At 43.8% G+C, this 22654-nt stretch overlaps 1 protein-coding gene across 1 annotated transcript in view; it reads left to right on the top strand.

Moving 5' to 3' along the window:
• Window positions 1–19305: 19305 nt before the first annotated feature.
• The window catches only part of LOC128534149 (deoxynucleoside triphosphate triphosphohydrolase SAMHD1-like), a 53749-nt gene continuing 50400 nt past the window's right edge, over window positions 19306–22654 (top strand). Inside the window, exons 1-3 of the mRNA XM_053508487.1 lie at window positions 19306–19329; window positions 19459–19670; window positions 19950–20065. Coding sequence (XP_053364462.1) covers window positions 19306–19329; window positions 19459–19670; window positions 19950–20065 — 352 coding nt within the window. The remainder of the gene's footprint in view (window positions 19330–19458; window positions 19671–19949; window positions 20066–22654) is intronic.

Here is a 22654-nt window from a genome sequence, read left to right on the forward strand (position 1 = left end):
CGTGGCAACCGATTGGTCCGTCCAGCACGCGACCTCCTTTTGAACCGGAACTTCCTGTTTCAGCCTTTGTTTGTATTGTGGCATGAGGAAGATGGCGGCGTGGTCGGATTTACCAAACGGAGGGCGAGATTGTGCCTTGTAGCCGTCCTTGACCGTTGTGTAACAATGATCTATTGTCCTTTCGCCCCTGGTGGGTCAGGTGATGTGCTGATAAAAGTTTGGTACCTTTTTGGTACCTGTTTGGTACCATACTTTTTTGCAAAATTGTGGTCATTTAGCCACATTGAAGGGTTTTCATGAATGAACAACCTGATCTCAGTCAGATTTATCCCTCTTCAGGACTTTCTGGTAGAGTGCAGAATTCATGGTTCCATCAATTATGGAAAGTTGTCCAGGTCCTGAGGCTGCTAAGCAGAATCAGACCATCAAGCTACCACCACCATGTTTTACTGTTGGTACTGTAGGATGTTATTTTTATGAAACGCTGTATTAGTTTTACACCAGATGCAACATGGCGCACACCTTCCAAAAGTCTTAAAGACTTGAGACTTTTTTTTTGTCTCATCAGGCCACAGGATATTTGCCCAAAACTCTTGGCAATGATCAATATGTTTTTTTGGTAAATGTGAGACAAGACTTTGTGTTCTTTTTGGTCAGCAGTGGCTTTCACCTTGGAACTCTCCAATGGATGCCTTTTTTTTCCCCAGTCACTTTCTTATTGTTGAATCATGAACACTGAGCTTAACTGAGGCGGGTGAGGCCTGCAGTGCTTTAAATGATGTTCTGGGTTATTTTATGATGTCCTGGAAGAGCCATCATTGTGCTCTTGGAGCTTGGTGCTCTAGGGCTTTCACTGTGCCCATGTTACATGTTAAATAAATTCAAACCGGAACATCATTACACTATGAGGAAACTGCAAACACAAAAACATGCAAAGCAGGTGCACTCTGTGCCCTTTTTTCTTCCTCATTTCAATTGTTTCTATAATTCAAATTCAAATTTTATTTGTCACATACACAGTCATACACAGTACCGTATGCAGTAAAATGCTTATACGACCGCCGGTGACCTTAAAAAGAAAAAGAAAAAAAACTATATTGTAGCGTTTTTACCGCTACAAAGAATGCTGGAGAGACAAGTGAGCTTCCTGGCTGCCCAATGCAAATGGCTGGGAGTACTTTATTGAGCAACCGCACATTCCACAGTCACTAAACAGACATCTACCCACACACACACACAACCTGGCCGAAGTCACTACCCCAAACACCTTTCCCCAACATGGTGAACACATCATAACCCCTCCCGCAAAGCATGATGGTCGTCTGTCAAACCCCACCCACGCCACACTGTCCCCACCCGAGCTGTGACCGTCCCCGGTCACCATGGCGAACTCAGTCCTGGAGGCGTGACGGTGGCCGGCGCTGGCGTTGTGAACGCCGGAGTCCTTCTGCGGGGGAAGGAGGGGTGCAGCCCCCCTCCCGAGGCGGACCGGCCTCCACAGAGTCCAATGTTTCACTGGCGTTGGGCCGATAGGGAGCGAGACGGTCTCGGTGGAGCACGACCACTCGCGACCGCCCTGTCAACCGCACCCGGTAGACTACATCGGAGAGCCGGGCAATGACCGTGCAGGGGCCCACCCAGTGAGACATGAGCTTAGGCGAGAGCCCCCTTTTCCTTCCAGGGGAATACACCCACACCTGCTCCCCAGCAGCAAAGTCTCGCCCCTGGCTGCGAGTGTCATACACGCGGCGCTGTTTAACACCGGCGTCCGCCAAGTGTCTACGTGCCAACTCGTGGACACGGAACAGTTTGTCTTTCAGTGCAATAAAATAATCCAACCCCGGCTTCGTGGGTAAATCCACTTGTGGGGGGGACCCGAACACAAGGTCCACGGGCGTGCGCAACTCGCGACCGAACATTAACGCAGCTGGCGTCAGCTGTGAGGACTCCTGCACTGCTGTGCGATAAGCCCAAAGCACGAGAGGCAAATGTTCGTCCCAATCCTTTTGACGGTCACTGGTAAGCACGGCGAGTTGGGTGGTGAGCGTGCGATTGAAGCGTTCCACGAGGCCGTCACTCTGCGGATGAAGGGGCGTGGTGCGGGTCTTTTTCACCCCGAGGCGCTTGCACACCGCCGCAAACACCTCCGCCTCAAAGTTACGCCCCTGATCGCTGTGCAACTGCTCCGGGGCGCCGAATCGGCAGAACACCTCATCCACCAGCACTCGAGCCGTGGTGGAAGCGCTCTGGTCAGGGACAGCAAACGCCTCCGGCCACTTGGTGAAATAATCCATGGCCACCAGCACATACCGGTTCCCGCGATCGGAGATAGGAAACGGCCCAAGAATGTCCACGCCCATACGCTCCATAGGTGCCCCCACCCGAAAGTCTTGCAGGGGTGCCCGCGAGCGCTGGGTAGGTCCCTTCTTTGCCGTGCAGATGTCGCATCTGTGCACAAAGAGTTCACTATCCGTGTGGCAGCCCGGCCAGTAGAAGCGAGCGCGCAACCGCCGCAGCGTTTTATTGACTCTGAAGTGTCCCGCACCCGCATGTCCGTGTACCATTCCCAACACTCGTGACCGCAGATTCCGCGGCACCAGCAGCTGAAAAGATTCGCCAGCGCCGCACGGTCGTTCCCAGTGACGGTAGAGTAAACCTCCCCGCAACACTAGTCGGTTGAACTGCGAGTGGACATCCCTACATCGCTTGCGTCCGTGTCGAGGATAAACATACGAGATGTATCAGGATATCCGAGAACGGGCGACGTGACCAAAGCTTTCCGTAACCGAGTAAAAGCACGCGCGTGCACCCTGTCCCAGCGAAACGGCTGATTCTTTCTTGTGAGCCCGTGCAGCGGACTGGCGATCGTGGCAAAATCCTTCACAAACCGGCGATAATAAGAGGCTAACCCGAGGAAGGTGCGCAGTTGTGACACATTTAGCGGTTCAGGCCAATTCTGCACTGCCGCAATTTTTGCTGGATCGGTGGCAATACCTCTAGCACTAATTACGTGTCCTAGAAAACCCGTCTCCCGCCGCAACAGCTGGCACTTTTTGGGGTTGAGCCGCAAATTCGCCCGCCGGATAGCCGAAAATACTTCACGCAAGTTAGCTAGCGCGACCTCAAACTCCTTGCCGTGCACCAATAAATCGTCCAGGTAAACGACACAACGGTTGCGAGGAATATCCGTCAACACTTTCTCCATCAACCGTTCGAACGTCGCTGGCGCGTTACAGAGGCCGAACGGCATGTGCCGAAATTGCCATAACCCTTGGCCGATCGAGAACGCGGTTTTTGGTCGTGCTTCCGGGGCGAGCTCTACTTGCCAATACCCGCTACGCAAATCCAACGAGCTAAACCACGCCGAGCCCGCAACGTGCTCCAGCGCGTCATCTATCCACGATAACGGATAAGAATCTTTACGTGTTACCTCGTTTAACCGCCGGTAGTCCACACAAAACCGCCACGATTCGTCCTTTTTACGCACGAGCACAACGGGTGACGACCACGGTCCGGACGCTGGCTCTATGACGCCCGAGTCGGCCATCTCGCGCAGCTTCTGCTCGGCGATAGCTCGTTTAGCTAACGGGAGGCATCTCGGATGTAGCCGAACAGGCGCTGCGTTACCCGTATCGATCGTGTGCTGCACCAGATTGGTATGTGTGCACTCGCGCTCATCTACCGCGAAAATATCCGCGAACTCGTGCAAAAGGGACTTCACATTGTCAGCCTGTGACTGGCTAAGCCCTACACTGCTACGCTGCATTAGCTCGGCCATTATCCTAGCTCGGTCGGCTACCGGATGTTTACATGGCGCGTCCACCGGAAGTTCCGCCCCCCTGGTGCGTGCTTCTAACCCGTCCGGCTGCGCTTTGGGCACTAGCAACCTGGCTAACCCGAATTTACCGCGCAGAGTTCTGTCCACGAGATTCAGTACCGCACCCCACCTTTCCAAAATGTCTAAACCCAAGATACAATCATCCTGGATGTCTGCCACAAAGAACGGATGGGAAAGAATGATTGCACCTACTTGTATTAGCACCGTGCGACAGGCCCGTACCTTCAAATAACTTCCCGATACGGTGCGAATGCTCAAAGCCGGGTCCGGCAGCATACAACCGCACTCGCCTTGATCTAATACTCCCCAGCGCAGCAGCGAAACCGTAGAGCCAGTGTCCACGAGCGCCCGCAGCGAAACGTTGTCCAGGCCACAGTTCACGTAGACACCCGCGCGATTTCCTACGCGTCCTGACCGGAAGTTGAACCCGGCCGTTGGGGAAGCAAAGACGGCTGTAGGAGGCGGCTTCTCCTCGGCTAGTTTTAACGGCTGCTGGAGTACGTTGTCCTCAGGCCTGAGAACGTCGCAGCGGTAATCCGTCAGTCCCTGGCCTCGGCGTGGTCGCGGAATCTCGGAGGCTGAGTCGAGGCCTAGCCGCGACGGGTAGCCCTGTCCCCGGCTAGGTTCACCTACCAAGCGGCCCCGAGCCACGGGAAAACGCTCGGCTCTTTCGCCGTGGTGTTCTGCCATGATGGGCTCTGCGCGCTCGGCTTCGCGCAGCGCCTCAAACAGGGAAGCCGGTGCCGCCAACCGGATGTGCTCGCGAAGCCGCGACGGCCGAATTCCCCGCAGGAACGCACGCCGTGCTAGCTCTTCCTGCTGGACAGGCCCGAATTCAGGGTAGCCCCGGCGTGCGAGAAATCTCAGGTCCATGGCGAACGCCCCTAGTGGCTCGGAGGCGCTCCGCACGCGGGTTGCCAGCTCCTCGCACGCGGCCTCGTTACGGTCATTCGCGCCGAACCGGAAGTGTAGCGACTCCCGCAACTTCGCCCAGTCCTTCCGCTCATCCGGCCGGAGGTCTTCCAACGCCCGGAGAGCTTCGCCCTCAAGCGAGAGGGCCACCCGGACGGCTGTTTCCGCCGGGGACCAGCCCGCGAAGTCAGCGGCTAGCTCCACCTGGGCGGTGAAAGCGTGGGGCTTGACAGCGCCGTTGTAGGACGGCAGGTGCAGCTGCAGGTCGCCTCGCCGGCTGACGGCGCACGGAGCTGTAGCTTGCTCTGGGGTGCGCTCTAAGCCGTTACTCTCCATCCCACTTCTGACACCAAATGTAGCGTTTTTACCGCTACGAAGAATGCTGGAGAGACAAGTGAGCTTCCTGGCTGCCCAATGCAAATGGCTGGGAGTACTTTATTGAGCAACCGCACATTCCACAGTCACTAAACAGACATCTACCCACACACACACACAACCTGGCCGAAGTCACTACCCCAAACACCTTTCCCCAACACGGTGAACACATCATAACCCCTCCCGCAAAGCATGATGGTCGTCTGTCAAACCTCACCCACGCCACAATATATAAGGAATAAATATTAATAAAAGAAATAACATAAAATACAAAGGAAAATAAATGTAACTAGTAAAATTAACAACTGTACAAATAAGGGCATGTAAAAATAATAGAATATAGGAATATTGCTATATTGCTTGTGGCACTTGTTTATGAATGCGTCCAGCGTGTTTGTTATTAGTCTATACACTGATGAGGCTGAGATCTCTCCAAATAAGTGTTCTGACACAAAAGAAAAGAAAAAACACAATTTAATTTTAATTCAATTCAATTTTATTTATATAGCGCTTTTAACAATGGTCATTGTCTCAAAGCAGCACTATTAGAATCCATTAAATCAGGACTGCCAACTCTGCCAACTCTGGGCCCTGTCTCATTGGGGCCTTTCCGTTCTTGATCCATATTCAAAAATAACCTAAATAAATACTAAATGCAGTTTTGATTTTATTTATTATTGGAAAAAAGCTATCCAAACCTGCCTGGGCCTATGTGAAAAATTTAATGCCCTAAACCTATTAAGTAGTGAGTCTTTTACGTTGCTGTGGAGGAATTTTGGCCCACTCTTTTTTCAAATTCAAATTCAAATTCAAATTTTTACTTGTCACGCAGTCATACACAGTACGATATGCAGTGAAATGCTTTATCGACTACCAGTGACCTTAAAATAAAAGCTTAAACATAAGAAATAAATATAAATAAAAGGTAATACGGTAGAAAATAAAGTTAACTGGTAAAATATACTGTACAAGTAAAAATAAAGATATATTGCAGTAAAAGAAATATTGCAGAAAAATTTAATTAGTCTTTCACATCGCTGAAATTTGAAATTTTGTGGAGGAATTTTGGCCCACTCTTTTTTGCAGAATTGTGGTTGTTCAGCCACATTGGAGGGTTTTCATGATTGAACAACCTGCTGAAGGATCTCAGTCAGATTTATCCCTCTTCAGGACTTTCTGGTAGAGTGCAGAATTCATGGTTCCATCAATTATGGCAAGTTGTCCAGGTCCTGAGGCTGCTAAGCAGACCCAGACCATTAAGCTACCACCACCATGTTTGACGGTTAGGACTGTTATTTTTATGAAACGCTGTGTTAGTTTACCACCAGATGTAGCATGACACACACCTTCCAAAAGTCTTAAAGACTTGAGACTTTAAGACTTTTGTCTCATCAGGCCACAGGATATTTGCCCCAAACTCTTGCCGATGATCAATATGTCTTTTTGGTAAATGTGAGACAAGTCTTTGTGTTCTTTTTGGTCAGCAGTGGCTTTTACCTTGGAAATCTTATTTTTGAATCATAAACAAAGAGATTTACTGAGGTGGGTGAGGCCTGCAGTGCTTTAAATGATCCCCTGGAGTAATTTTGGAGTTCCAAAGCCTTAGAAGCTTTCCAGACTTTCATTAGTTCATTTAGCTCTTTTAGCATGCTTTACTTTATCAGACAGGTTCGGTTTAAGTGATTTCTTTATTCAACAAGTCTGGCAGTAATCAGGCCAAATTTAACTCAGATTCACAGAAATCTCAGTTCAGTCATGATTTAGCTGAGTTGAGTTAAAATTTTTTACTGCATATTGTACTGTGTATGACTGTGTATATGACAAATAAAATTTGAATTTGAAAAAATGACCTATGTGTGTGCTGCTGTTAATGGCACGACATAATGTAAATGATAAAGTAAGTTGTATGGTAAAAAACAGACAGTAAAAACCAGGGCAATATTTAACAGTGAAATTAAAAGCATTTACACACACACACACACACACACACACACACACACACACACACACGTCCATAAGAAAACCATTTGTGAGTGAGACTCATTAGAAAAAAAGGCTTCAGTTGGCTAGGAAGCATAAAGACTGGATCTTTCCAGTAAGCTGACTTTATTGACAGACTCACCTGGCAAAATAATCCCACTTGTCCACATCAATACCAATCCTCTTATTTGCCACAATCTCGTACAGGAATAGTTTTTTTTTTAGGTCTGTCTTTGTAGTTCCACTAATGAAAAAAGAGATTAAACTTTATTTCGTGAGGCAGCAGGGACCAGTGGTCCTGCGATTTGTTCTTTGATAAATTTAAGATCGGTGGCAGTGTGACCATGATTTCTCATCACAGACTTCAGATTATTCTCCTTCACCTAATGGTCAAACATTTCCACTGATGCAGTCTCGTGCTGCAGGAAAAGAGATGTGACCCAACATGAAGAACTTGTAATACATTGTGCGTGGGCTACTTACTTTATAGGTTTTCCATAATTATTATCATTTAATGTTTTCTACCATGACCAATATTTAAAAACAAAATAAAAATTTGTTTTAGCTGGGTCTAGCCAGAGAAGCAGGGATGATGGCCTGATTTGGTGTTTACACTCTTTAGACCTTACCTTCCACTTGGAACCAGGACATGCTTTTGGAATAAACAAGCCAACAAACAGATGAGAGAATGGACCATGACCTTTAGATAAATGTGAAAAAGTATTTCTTGTTTTTCTGTCAAAATACAGTGATTATGTGTGTGTTTTTAATGCAAAGTGATCACAGATCCCTCCTTACACCTTAAAATATATTGCCAACTACTATGCTTTTTCTCTTCTATGCTATAAGAAGTCCTTGACTATCTGTTACATGAATATTTATAGTAACACTTTGACATAACCAGTAATGTTTTACACTAAATCCACCTCGTCATTTTTAATTGCAACACAACCAAAAATGAAAAGAAGCAGATTTGGCAGTGTGAGGGTTAAAGCAAAATTTAAGAACATAAATTGTGTGTGTGTGTGTGTGTGTTCACCCAAGTCATGGCACAAGCTTGGAATTGTGAGTACATTGTACACCAATAGAAACAAGAGTGTCTCTATCATACCTAATGTACTTAATGGTGATGATTTTGCCGATTTTAAAACACTGAAAACTAACCTAAAAAACAAAAACAAAAGTTGGTCGGAACAGTCGTGACGGCAGCCCATCTCACTGGCGCCATCTTGATGATCAATGGACATACGTGCGAACACACACACACACACACACACACACACACACACATATACACACCCTATGGAGTGTTCAAAGCGGTTGTGTGAAGCTCCAGGAAACACAAAGTACGCTCCTCCCAGCTGTTTAATGTTCCGCAGTCTCTGGAACTGAGGAGTGTCGATGATCCTCACCAGCAGAGGGTGCAGCTCAATGTGACCATGGATCGGGTCATTAAACACCTGAGCAAGAGAAAGTGCATTGTCATTATTATTATATAAGCATCTAACTCACTTTCAGATGATAATGCTGCTGGTGGATACATGACATCCTCTAACCCATCATTAAGCTACAGGGAATCTCCACTCTGCACTCCACACTCTCAGTATCAGAATCTACTATTTTAGCCCAACCACTTGGGGCCAATGTTATATTTCCTCAACATTTTGATAATTTGGCCAGTTTCCACCTGACCAGCTGTGTCCTATAATATACTATATACAACAGGGGAAGATAAAGGCTAATGAATGCCTCCTCCAGAACATCAGAAACCTGCCTGAGACAGACAGAGGAAGAGAGAAAGAGAGAGAGAGAGAGAGAGAGAGCATTCACAACAAAGTGACCTGAGCCTTATGCCTTTTGAAGTTTTGTGTAGATGTAAATGTTAATATAAACCAATTAGAATTTTCACATCAGTACTTTACTTTGTAATTCTGTCAACTTTCACCCCACTACAGTTTCTGGAAATAATTTCTGGAGTGTACTTTTACTTCTCTACATTCCCCCTTAGCACATTAAACATTACTCATTACTATCCAATAAAATCAGGAGAAATTTGACTGCAAGAAAACAGTTGGCAACATCTTGTCATCTCAGGTAACATAGTAAAAGAAACAGTGCAGATCAGTGATTTTTCAAGAACATTGATTAAACAAATGTGATTTATAATAATACATATATCTCAAATCACTCAGTAACATACAAAGTGGTTGAAAACAGCATTTCCATTTCACAACCACTTTAATGAAACTCTGATTACTTCCACAGGCTCTGTTAAGAATGGAAAATGATCAAACAGGACAATCAGGACCCTCTTAAGAGGGATAGTTTGAGAATTGTGATTTGATAAAGACATGTGTAGGTTAGAACTGACTAGGATACACACCTTGGGGAGAATCTGATCATCGTCTCCTAAAGAAAGAAAATAACATTTGTGCTCAAATATTTTGGATCCATATAAACAGACATTCCAAGTTTCTGACAGGCTGAACACTTTAGTTTCAAGTTTCAAGTTTTATTTTATTTATTTATAAAAGACGTGAAGGCATTATTACGGAGCCCTGGAAGTCACCTAGAGGAGAAAAAAAAAACAATCTGTGGCAACAGTTTTGTAATTTGTGCCCTCAGTTTAATAATCCGTTCCAACAACTTCTTAAACTGTTCCCTCAGTTTACTTATCCGTGCACTCAGATTTTGTAATCCGTACCCACAAATTTATAATTCTGTGCACACGCTTTTGCAATCTGTTCCCACAGGCTTGTATACAGCCTTCTTTTAGAAGAACAGGAAGCTTCCCACTACGTGTTAATGGATCTTATTATCCTATTTATTATGGATTGTTAAGTGTAATACACCGAACTGTCTTACAGCATGCTTACAGTTATTCTCTAGCTATCAATTGTAGCAGCTTTGAGGTAGAATACTGTGATTTAATAAGAATGATTTGCATTAAAATCTTGTGATAATCAGTACATTATTATAATTATTATTGTTGTTATTATTATTATTGAGATTATTATTAAATGAGGAAGAAAGCAGTTAGTCAACAGTCTGTCATAAAACACAAATCCGGGTTTATTAAATATTAATAATAATTATTTTTATTTTATAATTATAAAAGATTACATTGAAGTACACTTATTATAAATTAATTCAGAAATGCTTTATTTATAAATAACCTGAAAATTAGTCCAAATCTGTCTATCCTATAGGGTGAGGAAAAAGTAAGCTCAAGGTGGATGGAAGCCTAAGGGTAGACAGAGACTGTCATTGGGCAGCAATTCGTATGGTGTATATAAACCATAAGATGCTGAATTGACTTATTTACTTTTACCTTTTAAAGTCGGAAAAACACATTTCCAAAACTATAATAGTGTAGCGTTTTTACGCCGAGAAGAATGCTGGAGAGACGAGTGAGCTTATTTGCTACCCAATGCAATGGCTGGGAGTACTTTATTAAGCACCAGCATGTAAGGCATGAGCAGCACCTTCACTCAGGAGCCTACATCCAATTCAGCACTAGCTTAAACTGGAGCACATTTCACACGTCACACGCCCCTCACACAAACAGGGCCGAAGTCACCAACCCAAACACCTTTCCCCATCATGGTGAACACACCGACATCCCCGTAAGGCATGCTGGTCGTCAGCCGCCGCACCGCCCACGCCACACTGCCCCCACCCGAGCTGTGACCGTCCCTGGTCACCATGACGAACTCCGTTTCGGAGGCGTGGAGGCGGTCGGCGCTGGCGGTGGGAACGCCGGCGTCCTTTGGCAGGTGAGGAGTGAACGCGAATGTAGTCCTGAGGCGGTCCGGCCTCCAGAGTTTGATGGTTCCCCGGCGTGCGGCTGTGGAGGCGCAGGACGGTCCCGGTGGGGCAAAACTCGTGCCCGCCCTGCCAACCGCACCCGGTAGATGACATCGGAGAGCCGAGCTGGCTGTGAGTGTCCACGCCCATTCGCCCCTTCTGCCTGGCGATGAGCGGTTCACAGTTCCACAACCCGTGGGAAACAGTGGAGCCGGTGTCCACGAGCGCCCGCAGTAAGACGCCGTCCGGCACACAGTCGATGTAAAGCCCCGCGGGGCTCCCCAACCGTCCACCCGGCGCTAGGTTAGCGGCTGCTGGTGTACGCTGTCCCTCAGGCCTGAGAATGTTAAAGCGGTAGTCCGGCTGTCCCTCAGGCCTGAGAACGTTGCAGCGGTAGTCCGGCGGTCCCTGGCCTCGGCGTCGTCGCGGAATCTCGAAAGCGGTGTCGAGGCCTAGCCGCGACGGGTAGCCCTGTCCCCGGCTAGGTTCACCTACCAAGCGCCACTGAGCTGCGGGCGGTCGCTCGGCTCTTTCGCCGTGATGTGCCGCCATTATGGGCTCAGCGCGCTCGACCTCGCACAGCGCCTCCTTACGGTCACCCGCGCCGTCGCCTCGCCGCGAAACGTCGGAGAGCTGCTCGTTGCCTAGCCGCGACGGGTAGCCCTGTCCCCGGCTAGGTTCACGAACCGAACGCCACTGAGCTGCGGGCGGTCGCTCGGCTCTTCCGCCGCGATGTGCCGCCAATATGGGCTCAGCGCGCTCGGCCTCGCGCAGCGGCAGTTCGCTTTGCCGGCTAACAGCGCACGGAGCTGTATTTTGCTCCGGCGCTTGCGCAATGCCAGCCTCCGCCCCGAGATCCAGCGCCGGGATTTTCTGCTTCCCGCTCCGTGTTGGTTGACGTGGTGTGCTCGCGCTAGCTCCGCCGGAAAAACGCTTCTTTAGCGCGAGTAGTCGCTCCGCTACTCGGCGGCCCGCTTGGATTTTTAGAAGGTCCTCCTTTGTGCGCTCGAACCCGTTATTCTCCATCCCACTTCTGACACCAATGTAGCGTTTTTACGCCGAGAAGAATGCTGGAGAGACGAGTGAGCTTATTTGCTACCCAATGCAATGGCTGGGAGTACTTTATTAAGCACCAGCATGTAAGGCATGAGCAGCACCTTCACTCAGGAGCCTACATCCAATTCAGCACTAGCTTAAACTGGAGCACATTTCACACGTCACACGCCCCTCACACAAACAGGGCCGAAGTCACCAACCCAAACACCTTTCCCCATCATGGTGAACACACCGACATCCCCGCAAGGCATGCTGGTCGTCAGCCGCCGCACCGCCCACGCCACAATAGGTTATTTATAAATTAAGCATTTATTAATTATTTTGTATGCTATAGTTATAATAATAATAATAACAATAATAATAATTACTACTACTACAATTACTGCTAGTAGGCATTTTGTTACATTTAGGCTATGCATTTAGAATTAGTTTTTATCCAAAAGAATTCTTAAAGAGAAAGAAAGCAATTAACTGTCATGCACACTCGGAACGCGACCAGCACTAGGACCCGGAAGTTAAGCGGTCGCGAACCAGGAAGTATAAAAGAGGTAAACAAACCATAGCACCTCGCTCAGTCATTGAGTCGTCGATGCCACGTCGGAATTCTGGAGTACTCACCTTCTTGGTTTAAAATCCTGATCGAGTGTGTATTCATAGGACGCGGGTTAGATTGTGTCTTTCCCTTACTCCCCATTCGTGAGAGTCCTTAGATCAAATAGCGTGATTATCCTGCCTACTTGTGTTCTTCCGCGTTTGGGTTTACCATTCACGCAACAAAGGGCTAACCGCTAAAGCTACGTCTTCTGGTCACTCCAGGTTAGTTCTTGACATTAATAAACAGTTGGTTACAATACACAATGCCAGGTTTATTAAATAATGACAATAATTGTAACGTGCTGATTATCACAAATTATCACAATATTTTAATGCAAATCATTCTTATTACCTCAAAGCTGCTACAATGGATATCTAGAGAATCACTGTAAGCATGCTGTAAGAGAGTTTGATGTATTACACTTAATAATCCACAATAAAACAATATGTAATAAGATTCATTTACACGTAGCGAGGAGCTTCCTGTTCTTCTAAAAGGAGTCTGTGTACAAACCTGTGGGAACAGATTGCAAAAGCGTGCGCACAGAATTATAAATTTGTGGGTACGGATTAAAAAATCTGAGTGCACGGATAAGTAAACTGAAGGAGCAGTTTAAGAAATTGTGGGAACGGATTATTAAACTGAGGGCACAAATTACAAAACTGTTGCCACAGATTTGAATTTTTTAATTTTTTCTCCTCTAGGTGACTACCAGGGCTCCGTACATTATTGATATTTGTTGGTATGACAATTTGGAGCAACTTATTTGATCCAACAATTTGAATCAGTAGAATCAGCCGATAATATTTTAATTTAACCCATGCTTAGAAGGAAAGAAAATTGAATTTATACACTAAGCAATGATTTAACCCATTTTTAACAAGATGTACAGTAATTAGACACAGATAGATAGATAGATAGATAGATAGATAATTAGATAGATAGATACTTTATTTATGCTAAAGAAAATTCAGCTGCTGTTAAAGATTTCATGACATGACCCATCCTCACCAATTTGCTTCTGGCTTGTCATATTGCTGAAATTATGGTTCTGGAGATTAGCTGCACGCACACAAAACTTGGAGAGGAAAGATCAGCGTGCACACAGTAAACACACAGGCTTCGTAACTCCCTGGCACTTTTATACTGCAGACAACTGGGTGGATCCAGGAACCATAGTGATAGTGGCAAACAGTACTGTTGGGAATTGAAAGCAGCAGTGCACAGGAAAGGTGCACATCATTTAACTCTAAGGTTTCAAATGCATATAAGTACCTGTTACGTGCTTGATATTAAATAGGATGAAAAACATTTTGGTTTGAGACAATTGTGATAGGTTGTGAAACAGACCAAGGATGACAAATTAAACAGGAGTGCATTTACTCTTTTACTCACGTTGTGAAATGTGCATGATTACAAAAAAAAGTAAGTGTGTTACCCAATACAATATGGTCATCTCAAGGAGCCCTCATGTACAGTATGTGTTTCCTTCTGGCTCTCCCTTTTAGTTATGATGTCATAGTTAGTCCTGCCAGAGTCCCTGCTTGCACTCTGCACTAAATATACATTCACTTTATACTGTACATTGTGAGACTGTGACCATATCTAACTGTTATCTCTCCCACTCTTTTGCTTTCTCTCCTATTATCTCTCTCTCTCTCTCTCTCCCCCCCTCTCCCTGTCAGCTATACATGTTGCTCCAGAGCTGCCAGTGACCCAGACCCCCTCTGAAACTGTCTGACTCATCCTGGTGTCTCGCTTCTGGTTGGAGTTTGCATCGCATGGATGTCCTGAGTGTTCTGCTTGGAATGAGTGTGGTGTGAGTGTGGTGACTGGGGGACTTGATATTTCGGGTCTGGAGTTTCCTACAGTCTACCTGAGCCTCCAATAATGAACTGGACTCTATATCAACTTAAATACATTTTCTATTATACTGAACTTCCAGCCCCCTCACACACAGTCTGAGTGCAAATCAATCCCTGCTATCCTTCTGGTTTTCTGGTTCCCCTCAAGGTTTCTTCCTATTATCTCAGGGAGTTTTTTATTGCCACTGTCGCTGTCGTCCTCAGCATGTTCATCAGGGACAATGTTTAAATATAAACTATATATATATATTAGTTTTAAACATTTAATTCATTACCATTTTCAACATTTAATAGTACTTGTGTTTCAGTAAAGTTAATTATATTGTCTGTTTTCCAAAAAAGTTGACAACAGTGTTTTTCCAATCTCTAATAAGCAAATGCTTAGACCAAAAGCTCAATGCTTAAACTTCTTGTTTGCACTTGTTTGCACTTTGTTCACAAATTTGTAAAAAAAAAAAAAAAAAAAAATTATTGCGAAACACTACACACGTTTTCTTGCATTAGACACTTTGTCCAATACCAAAATCACCTGTTATCACGTGGTGTGGACTGACTTAGGATTTGAAAATTCTTGACACAGCACTAGCATGTCACATCTTGTATAAATTCCGGGTATACCAAATACTTCATGATGATAAAGCATGATGAGGATGAAGATGGTTCAGGATCAGTAGATTAAAAGTAATACTTGAGGGAAATACTAGAATCATACCAGAAAATTATTCTGGTAGAAGTAAAGTCACATTTACCTTTAGTCCCTATAGCTTAATTATGGGTGAGGGATGCCATGTATTATCCAACAGGAGCATGTTCATCTGAAAGTGAGTCATGAGCTTAAATAATCATTAAATAATAAAAGGGACAGTGTACATTGTCTTGCTCAGGTGTTTAATGACTCGATCCATGTGCGTGGGTGTTTTATATGGCTGTGTTTTTTATTTGCACTGTAAATATTTGATAAAATTTTCATTTTAATGTTTGTGTGTTTTTCTATGTGGCTTAGCAGGCTTTAGCAGCATATCTCTTTAAAGGTCTGAAGAAAAAACAGCCCAAGCTCGGTATCACTGTACAAGACATTTCGATTGCAAAATGACCCTTTAGCTGAACTTCAGTCAAGTGAATTTCTATTAAATTTCTATTGTCATAAGGGGACAGAAGAGGTCCTGTGGCATGTGCACACTAAGAAACATGGAGTTGTTGACTCTATCCACAATTATACCTTTTATGTGTAGTGGTAGGGTTTATTTCTCTCCACCCTCCCAGAAAAAAAACACTCCCCACAAGGGTTTGACTTATTTCCAACAGTGTAGGCTTTTATTGTTAGTAACTTAGTAACCCAGTGTAAGGATCTATCTAATGATGGAAACTTCGAAGAACTTTTATTAGTTGTTCTGGATAAGAGCATCTGCCAAATACCTAAATGTAGTGAGTGGGCTTTTTCTGGTCCTTTTTAAAATTTTAATGTCTCGTCCCAGCTAGCCAGCTACAGTAATTAGGTCTCTAAGTTAGCTAGTTACACACTAAAAAAACGCTGGGTTGTTTTTTCTTCCCAAATGCTGGGTTGCCTCTGTTGGGTCTTTTTTTGGGGGGGGTTATTTACAGAGAGTTGGGTAGTTTTTGTGTAACCCAGCTGCTGGGTTGAAGTTTGCTTGGCCCCTCCCCCAAAGTTCACCGGGGTATTCAGCGGCTGTCAGCTTCGTGTTTTCTCGTTTGAGCGCTGATGATGGTTCATCCCCCCGTGCATTTAAGGAAAAATTACGTTAAATACAAGGTCTGTATACACATGTTCACTCACTTAAGTCACATATGACTGAAAAATTATTACTATATGTAACATTTATTACATAATCACATCCTTTCAGGCTGGTCTGAGGTAAGATAATTTAGCTGACAATAGCTGCTATAGTTAGCTAAAGATCTCCACCTGTGTATGAAAGAAACAGCTAAGATGTCTGAGCTTTTTAGCTTTCTCTGTAAAATGTTTGCAGAGTGAACGAAGATGGTGAAGTGATAGATGAACGCTAAACTGTTAACTGTAGTACTAGCGTTAGCAACCACATTAACATTAGAACTTTAATAATCTCACTGTTTAAGACAATAAAATGCTGGGGTGTTACAAAACACGGACCCTCTCACAAATATACACACCTGCTAACCCTCACGATTTTCACTAGCTAGTAATTTACTCCTCGGTCAAATTTCTCCCGCGTTTCCCTCGAGTTATAACAATACTTTACACCTTTCCCCCTTTGGCAATTATGCAAATGTATCACCAGTAATTTCATGTAAGCTAACCAGGTAGCCCTCTTTAACCAAAGCTGCTTGTGACTCAGGCTAAATTAACTATCAGTCAACGCGCCAACTACAGGAAAAAGTACCACAGCTGTACAGGTAACTACTAGATGGAAGTATTAATATTTTGGTGATTGTAATGTGCCCGTATGACACCAGCTATGACATTTTTTTTCGGTAATTAGCTTAAAATCAACGCAGACCACAAGATCAACTAGTCTGACATAAACAAAAATAATAATATTTAGGAGCTTTATCCTAAAAGCCATGCTTATTTTGCTGTTTTATTGTTGGTAGTAGCTGTCTCCATGTTTTTGTTTCAGGTTACCTATACCCTATCTTAATTGACAGCTTTGTCATTTTTTATTTAGTATCAATCCTATTACACACTAAATTAATAGTCTTATTTAGTTTAATCTTTGCTATTCAAAAAAATTTTTACTTTCTTTCATTTCTTTCTTTCTAAGGTTGGCACCAACATGGTGGAATACCTCAAGCAGGCTGAAGGGTCAAGGCCGTACCCCTACATCCTGACGTTGGGAGATGATGACCAGCGCTGCTCTCAGGCATTCGTCATTCTGGTGGGACAGGCTCTGGAGCAATGCACACTACTTGGGGCGGTTGATGTGTGCTTCAAGGCATTTTATATTTTTGACATTTACTATCCAAAGCAGTGTGCTCGTGTAGAGGACTTTCTGTAATGTTGCTATGAAATAGCGAGGCCTCCCTGAAACGTCATAGACAGTGTTTGTACATGTTAAAATGAGACCAGGGCTGGATAGTTTTGTTCTGCAGAAAAGATATCTAATGTCACAGAGATCCTGCTCTGTAGAAGCTGCCTCAGTCTATTTGTGTTATTACTCCATTCTGCCCTTATGAGTGATAGTATAGTAATGATGTCGCTGATGATTATTTGTTCTTGTGCTTTTAAAAATAATAGTTTTTTCTATAAACAATTAATAGGATGTTGTTAATTGCATGTATGTATGGTTGAAAAACTTGGAAGTTTTTTTTTTTTTTTTGTAATAGACCAGTATATCAAAGTAATTTAACTGTTTAATAGACATGGGTAGTTTTTTTTTTTTTTTTTTTTTTTTACAGATTCACTGTAAAACATGAAAATAATAATAACATTTGTGAGAATTAACCCAACATTACAGTTAAATGAACCAACATCTGGGTAGAACATTTGACCAATTTATGTGGTAGAATTAACCCACCATTATAGTTAAATATGACCCAGCATTTGGGTTGAATATTTAACCCATTTATCTGGGTTAAATCAGCCCAGCATTTAGTTAGTCAAATATTTACCCAGCAGCAGTATTTTTTTAGGGTGTAGTTTTTTGTTAATTTATGTTGTTGATTTATGCTGTCATGTCAATCTGTCTTGTGTCTAGCAAGTTAATTGGGTTTCTTAGTTAGCTAGTTAGTTTCTGTTAATTTACTTCACTAATTTATGTTGTATGTAACACCTTGGTCCTGGAGGAATGTTGTTTTCTTTCAATATGTACTAAAGCCTACTTGACTTGATTTGACTTGCCCTACCAACCAGTTCAGACAGTGCAAATGTATTATTTTGCATTTACGCAACTGGATCCATCCCCTTTCTTTTATCATAAACTCATCTTCTCTCTCCAGTTTTCAAGTCTTTTACTTTAATTTCCTGACTAACACTGTCCTGCTCTCTAGAACAGGAATTTTAGAAATATGAACAGGAACAAGCAAGACTCGAACCCTCAGAAAGACGGTAAATCGTTGCATTTATATCTCTTTACTGATTCACATCCGTTATTAATTACATCCTGTCAAAAAAACAAAGGATTTTCATAACCTGTTTATAACCATATTTACTTACCCACTAACAGCATGTTCAGATGTTGTTTGTAAATAATTATATTCTGACAAGATTTATAAAGTTTTTTTTTATAACATGGTTATCTCTATAATATCTGTATGACTGTTAAGGATAGAAGAGGTTGACAGGAAGGTGGGGATGTAATGATGTCAGCGGTCATGAAAAGCTGAAATATTTTAACACAAATGTTATTTTCTTTCTTTAGGCCACCATGATCAGACTCTCCTTAAGGTGTGTATCCTACAGTCAGTTCTAAACTTCCACGAAATACACAGGGTTTTTTTTTTAATCAAATCATGATTCTAACACTCTTACTCTCACTCATCTTCTATACAGCTTTATCCTGTATTCAGGGTCACGCAGATGATTCTAACACCTCTACTCAAACCATGTTTATCCCTTTAAACAGTGTCTGACTCATACAAGTAGCAAAGGCTTATTTTCCACTAATCAGTGTGGTCCATGTGTACAGTGACTAAAACAAATACAAAAAACATCTGCACAATCTTTCTTTATTTTCCATGACTTAACAGAATCTATGAAAGTAGGCAGCGTTTCATTAAAGGATGTGAAGTGGAACTTCTGTTTCAGACACAATGCTAGTCGTAACATTATTATATATACTATGTACTGTAGTGTTCAATTTAAAATAAGGGTTTTATTATTAAGCACATTTGTCTAATCAGTGTTATTGTATAATTACTGCACTATTTAAAGCTATGCCTCTATGCCTGTGTTTAATTCTCTTAATGTAAGTATTAGTTGCAGTAGAAAACAAAAAAAAAGGTACCATATTGCAGTGTCTAGTGATAAAGTGCATGAAGATGAATGTAGTAGGGTTTGAGCAGCTATTCACAGTCTTGTATAAAGAATTTAAAAGAGAAACATAAGGGGAAGTAATGATAGTGATAGTGTACTTTCTCTTGCTCAGGTATTTAATGACCCGATCCACGGTCACATTGAGCTGCACCCCCTGCTGGTGAAGATCATCGACACTCCTCAGTTCCAGAGACTGCGGAACATTAAACAGCTGGGAGGAGCGTACTTTGTGTTTCCTGGAGCTTCACACAACCGCTTTGAACACTCCATAGGGTGTGTGTGTGTGTGTGTCCATTATTAGGTTCTTTTATTTAGAGTCAGACACTAAAAAAATACACAGACAACACAATAATTCAGTGCAATGTTTGTTAATTGCTTACCTAGTTTAAAGTTTTAAGAGCAAATTATTAAACAACTGTTCAAATTTATAACAAGTGAGAGAGTGATTATGTCCCACATGTTTTCAGAACAAAATAGTGTCATTAAGAAGTCACTCAGTTGTACTAGATATATTTGATGAAATGTTAATGGCGATTTTTGTGTGTTTTTCAGTGTTGGGTATTTAGCAGGACATCTCATTAAAGGTCTGCAGGGAAAACAGCCCGAGCTCGGCATCACCGAACAAGATGTCCTCTGTGTTCAGATTGCTGGCTTGTGCCATGACTTGGGTGAAAACACACACACAAAATCTCTGTTCCAACTCTAACCCTAGTGGGTCAATTTTAGTGCAGTTGCACTTTCACATTGACAAACTTGCTTCTGTTCATTTTTGGTAGTATTGTAATAAAAAGCTGGGTTGACTTGAACCTGTCACTATAAATATTTAAATAACAGAAAGTCAAGCACTGCTTATTGATTGTTTGTATAAACAGTAAAAGCATTTTCAAACAGGCGCCTGCTCCATGGCAGGACCCTTCCCAATCTGTAATGGGTCTCCGTGACCAATCCACATATGGACCCTGATCTCCCATGATGTTGCAGTGAATGAAGCCCCGCCCCATAAACTTGCACTGTTCTAATAATCTGGTTGCAATGGTGTATAGTCCCGCCAGGTGGAGCAGTGACTGCTTTAGTGGTTCAAATTCAAATTCAAATTTTATTTGTCACATACACAAACATACACAGTACGAAATGTAGTGAAATGCATTATACGACTGCCATTGACCCTAAAAGAGAATTAAAGTTTACAAATAATAAATAAATATAAATAAAAGAATACGATAGAAATTAAATAAAAAAATTAAATTAAACTAGGAAAAAAATAGAACTAAAAATAAAAATAGAAATGTGCTAGGAAAAATAGAACTTAAAATAAAAATAGAAATATGATGTGCATAAAAATAGAAATATACTGTACAAATTGAAATATACTGTACTAGGTGTGCAAATATGCATAGAACAAAGTGTCTTTGTGCAGAGGTTATTAAAGTGTCTTTGTGCAGAGGTTATTAAAGTGACTTTGTGCACTGGTCCAGGATGTAAACGTAAACATGCAGTGTAGTTGTGAAGGTAGGTGTGCAAAGTTATTAAAGTGTCTTTGTGCAATGGTCCAGGATGTAAACGTACAACATGTAGTGTAGATATGAAGGAAGGTGAGCGTGTAAATGTCCATAGTGTTCATGGCTGTAAAAAGATTGATAGATTTGATCAATTATGAAAAGATTGTGTTAGTTCTGCATAGTGGTGTGGTTGTGGTTGAGAGACCTTATCGCCTGCGGGAAAAAGCTCCTCCTCAGTCTCTCTGTGTTGGCCTTCAAGGAGCGGAGTCGCTTCCCAGACCGCAACAGAGTAAACAGTCCGTTATTGGGGTGGCTGAGGTCCTTCACGATCTTCCTGGCCTTGGTCAAGCACCGCTTGCTGTAGATCGAGTGCAGGTCAGGGAGCTCGATGCGGATGATGCGCTCAGCTGATCGCACCACCCTCTGTAGAGCTCTTCTGTCCTGCATGGTGCTGTTCCCGAACCAGGTCGTGATATTTCCCGTCAGGATGCTCTCTATGGTGCAGGAGTAGAAATTCCTAAGCACCTTGGAGGGCAGTCTAAAGTTTCTCAAGCATCTGAGGTGGTAGAGACGCTGCCGGGCCTTTTTTACCACGGTGTTGATGTGACAGGACCATGCCAGGTCCTGCGTGATGTGAACACCGAGGTATCTGAAGCTGTCCACTCTCTCCACTGGGCTCCTGTTGATGACGGGGGTCTGGTAGTTCCTCACCTGCTTTGTACTGAAGTCCACTATCAGCTCCTTTGTCTTACTGACGTTCAGGAGGAGATTGTTTCTCTGGCACCAGTTCTCCAGATTTCCAACCTCCTCCAGGTAGGCCGTCTCATCGTTGTTCGTGATCAGGCCCACCACAACAGTGTCGTCAGCAAACTTGATGATGGTGGTGGAGCTGGTAGTGGCCACGCAGTCGTGGGTGTACAGAGAGTACAGCAGGGGGCTCAGAACACAACCCTGGGGGGCTCCAGTGCTGAGAGTGAGGGAGGCTGAGACATGCCCGCCCATCCCTACTGCCTGTGGTCTGCCAGTCAGAAAATTGGAGATCCACTGACACATTGATGAGCTGAGTCCCAGGTGCTCCAGCTTGGTGGTAAGTGTGGAGGGAATTATGGTATTAAATGCAGAACTGTAGTCGATGAAGAGCATTTTCACATAATTCCCCCTCCGAGTGTCCAGGTGAGTGAGAGATGTATGGAGAAGATGAGAGATTGCATCGTCCGTGGAACGGTTTGGACGATAAGCGAACTGTAGTGGGTCTAAGGTGTCTGGTAGTGAAGAGATGATGAAGTCTCTGACCAGGCGTTCAAAGCACTTCATCACTACTGAGGGCTACAGGGCGATAATCATTGAGGGAAGCAGGATGAGGTTTCTTTGGGACAGGAACCATGATGGACTCTTTGAAGCATGTGGGGATCACCGACTGAGATAAAGAGATGTTGAATATCTCAGTGAACACAGGTGCTAGCTGGTCTGCGCAGGCTCTGAGAATACGGCCTGAGATGCCGTCTGGTCCTGCTGCTTTTCTGGTGTTCACTCTCTTGAAGGCTCTCCTCACGTCATGCTCGGTGATGATGAACGCGCTTCCGGTGCTGGCAGTGACTTCCTGTCTGCAGCCGTTAGCGCCGCTAGCATTAGCATCGCTAGCGTCTTTAGCTGCAGCCTCGAAGCGAGCATAGAAAGTGTTCAGCTCGTCTGCCAGAGACACGTCTGCGTTCGTCATACCGGATGTTGGTGCTTTATAACCCGTTATTGTCCTTAATT

Source organism: Clarias gariepinus, chromosome 1 (genome assembly GCF_024256425.1).
Source record: "Clarias gariepinus isolate MV-2021 ecotype Netherlands chromosome 1, CGAR_prim_01v2, whole genome shotgun sequence".
Classification (NCBI taxonomy): Eukaryota; Metazoa; Chordata; class Actinopteri; order Siluriformes; family Clariidae; genus Clarias; species Clarias gariepinus.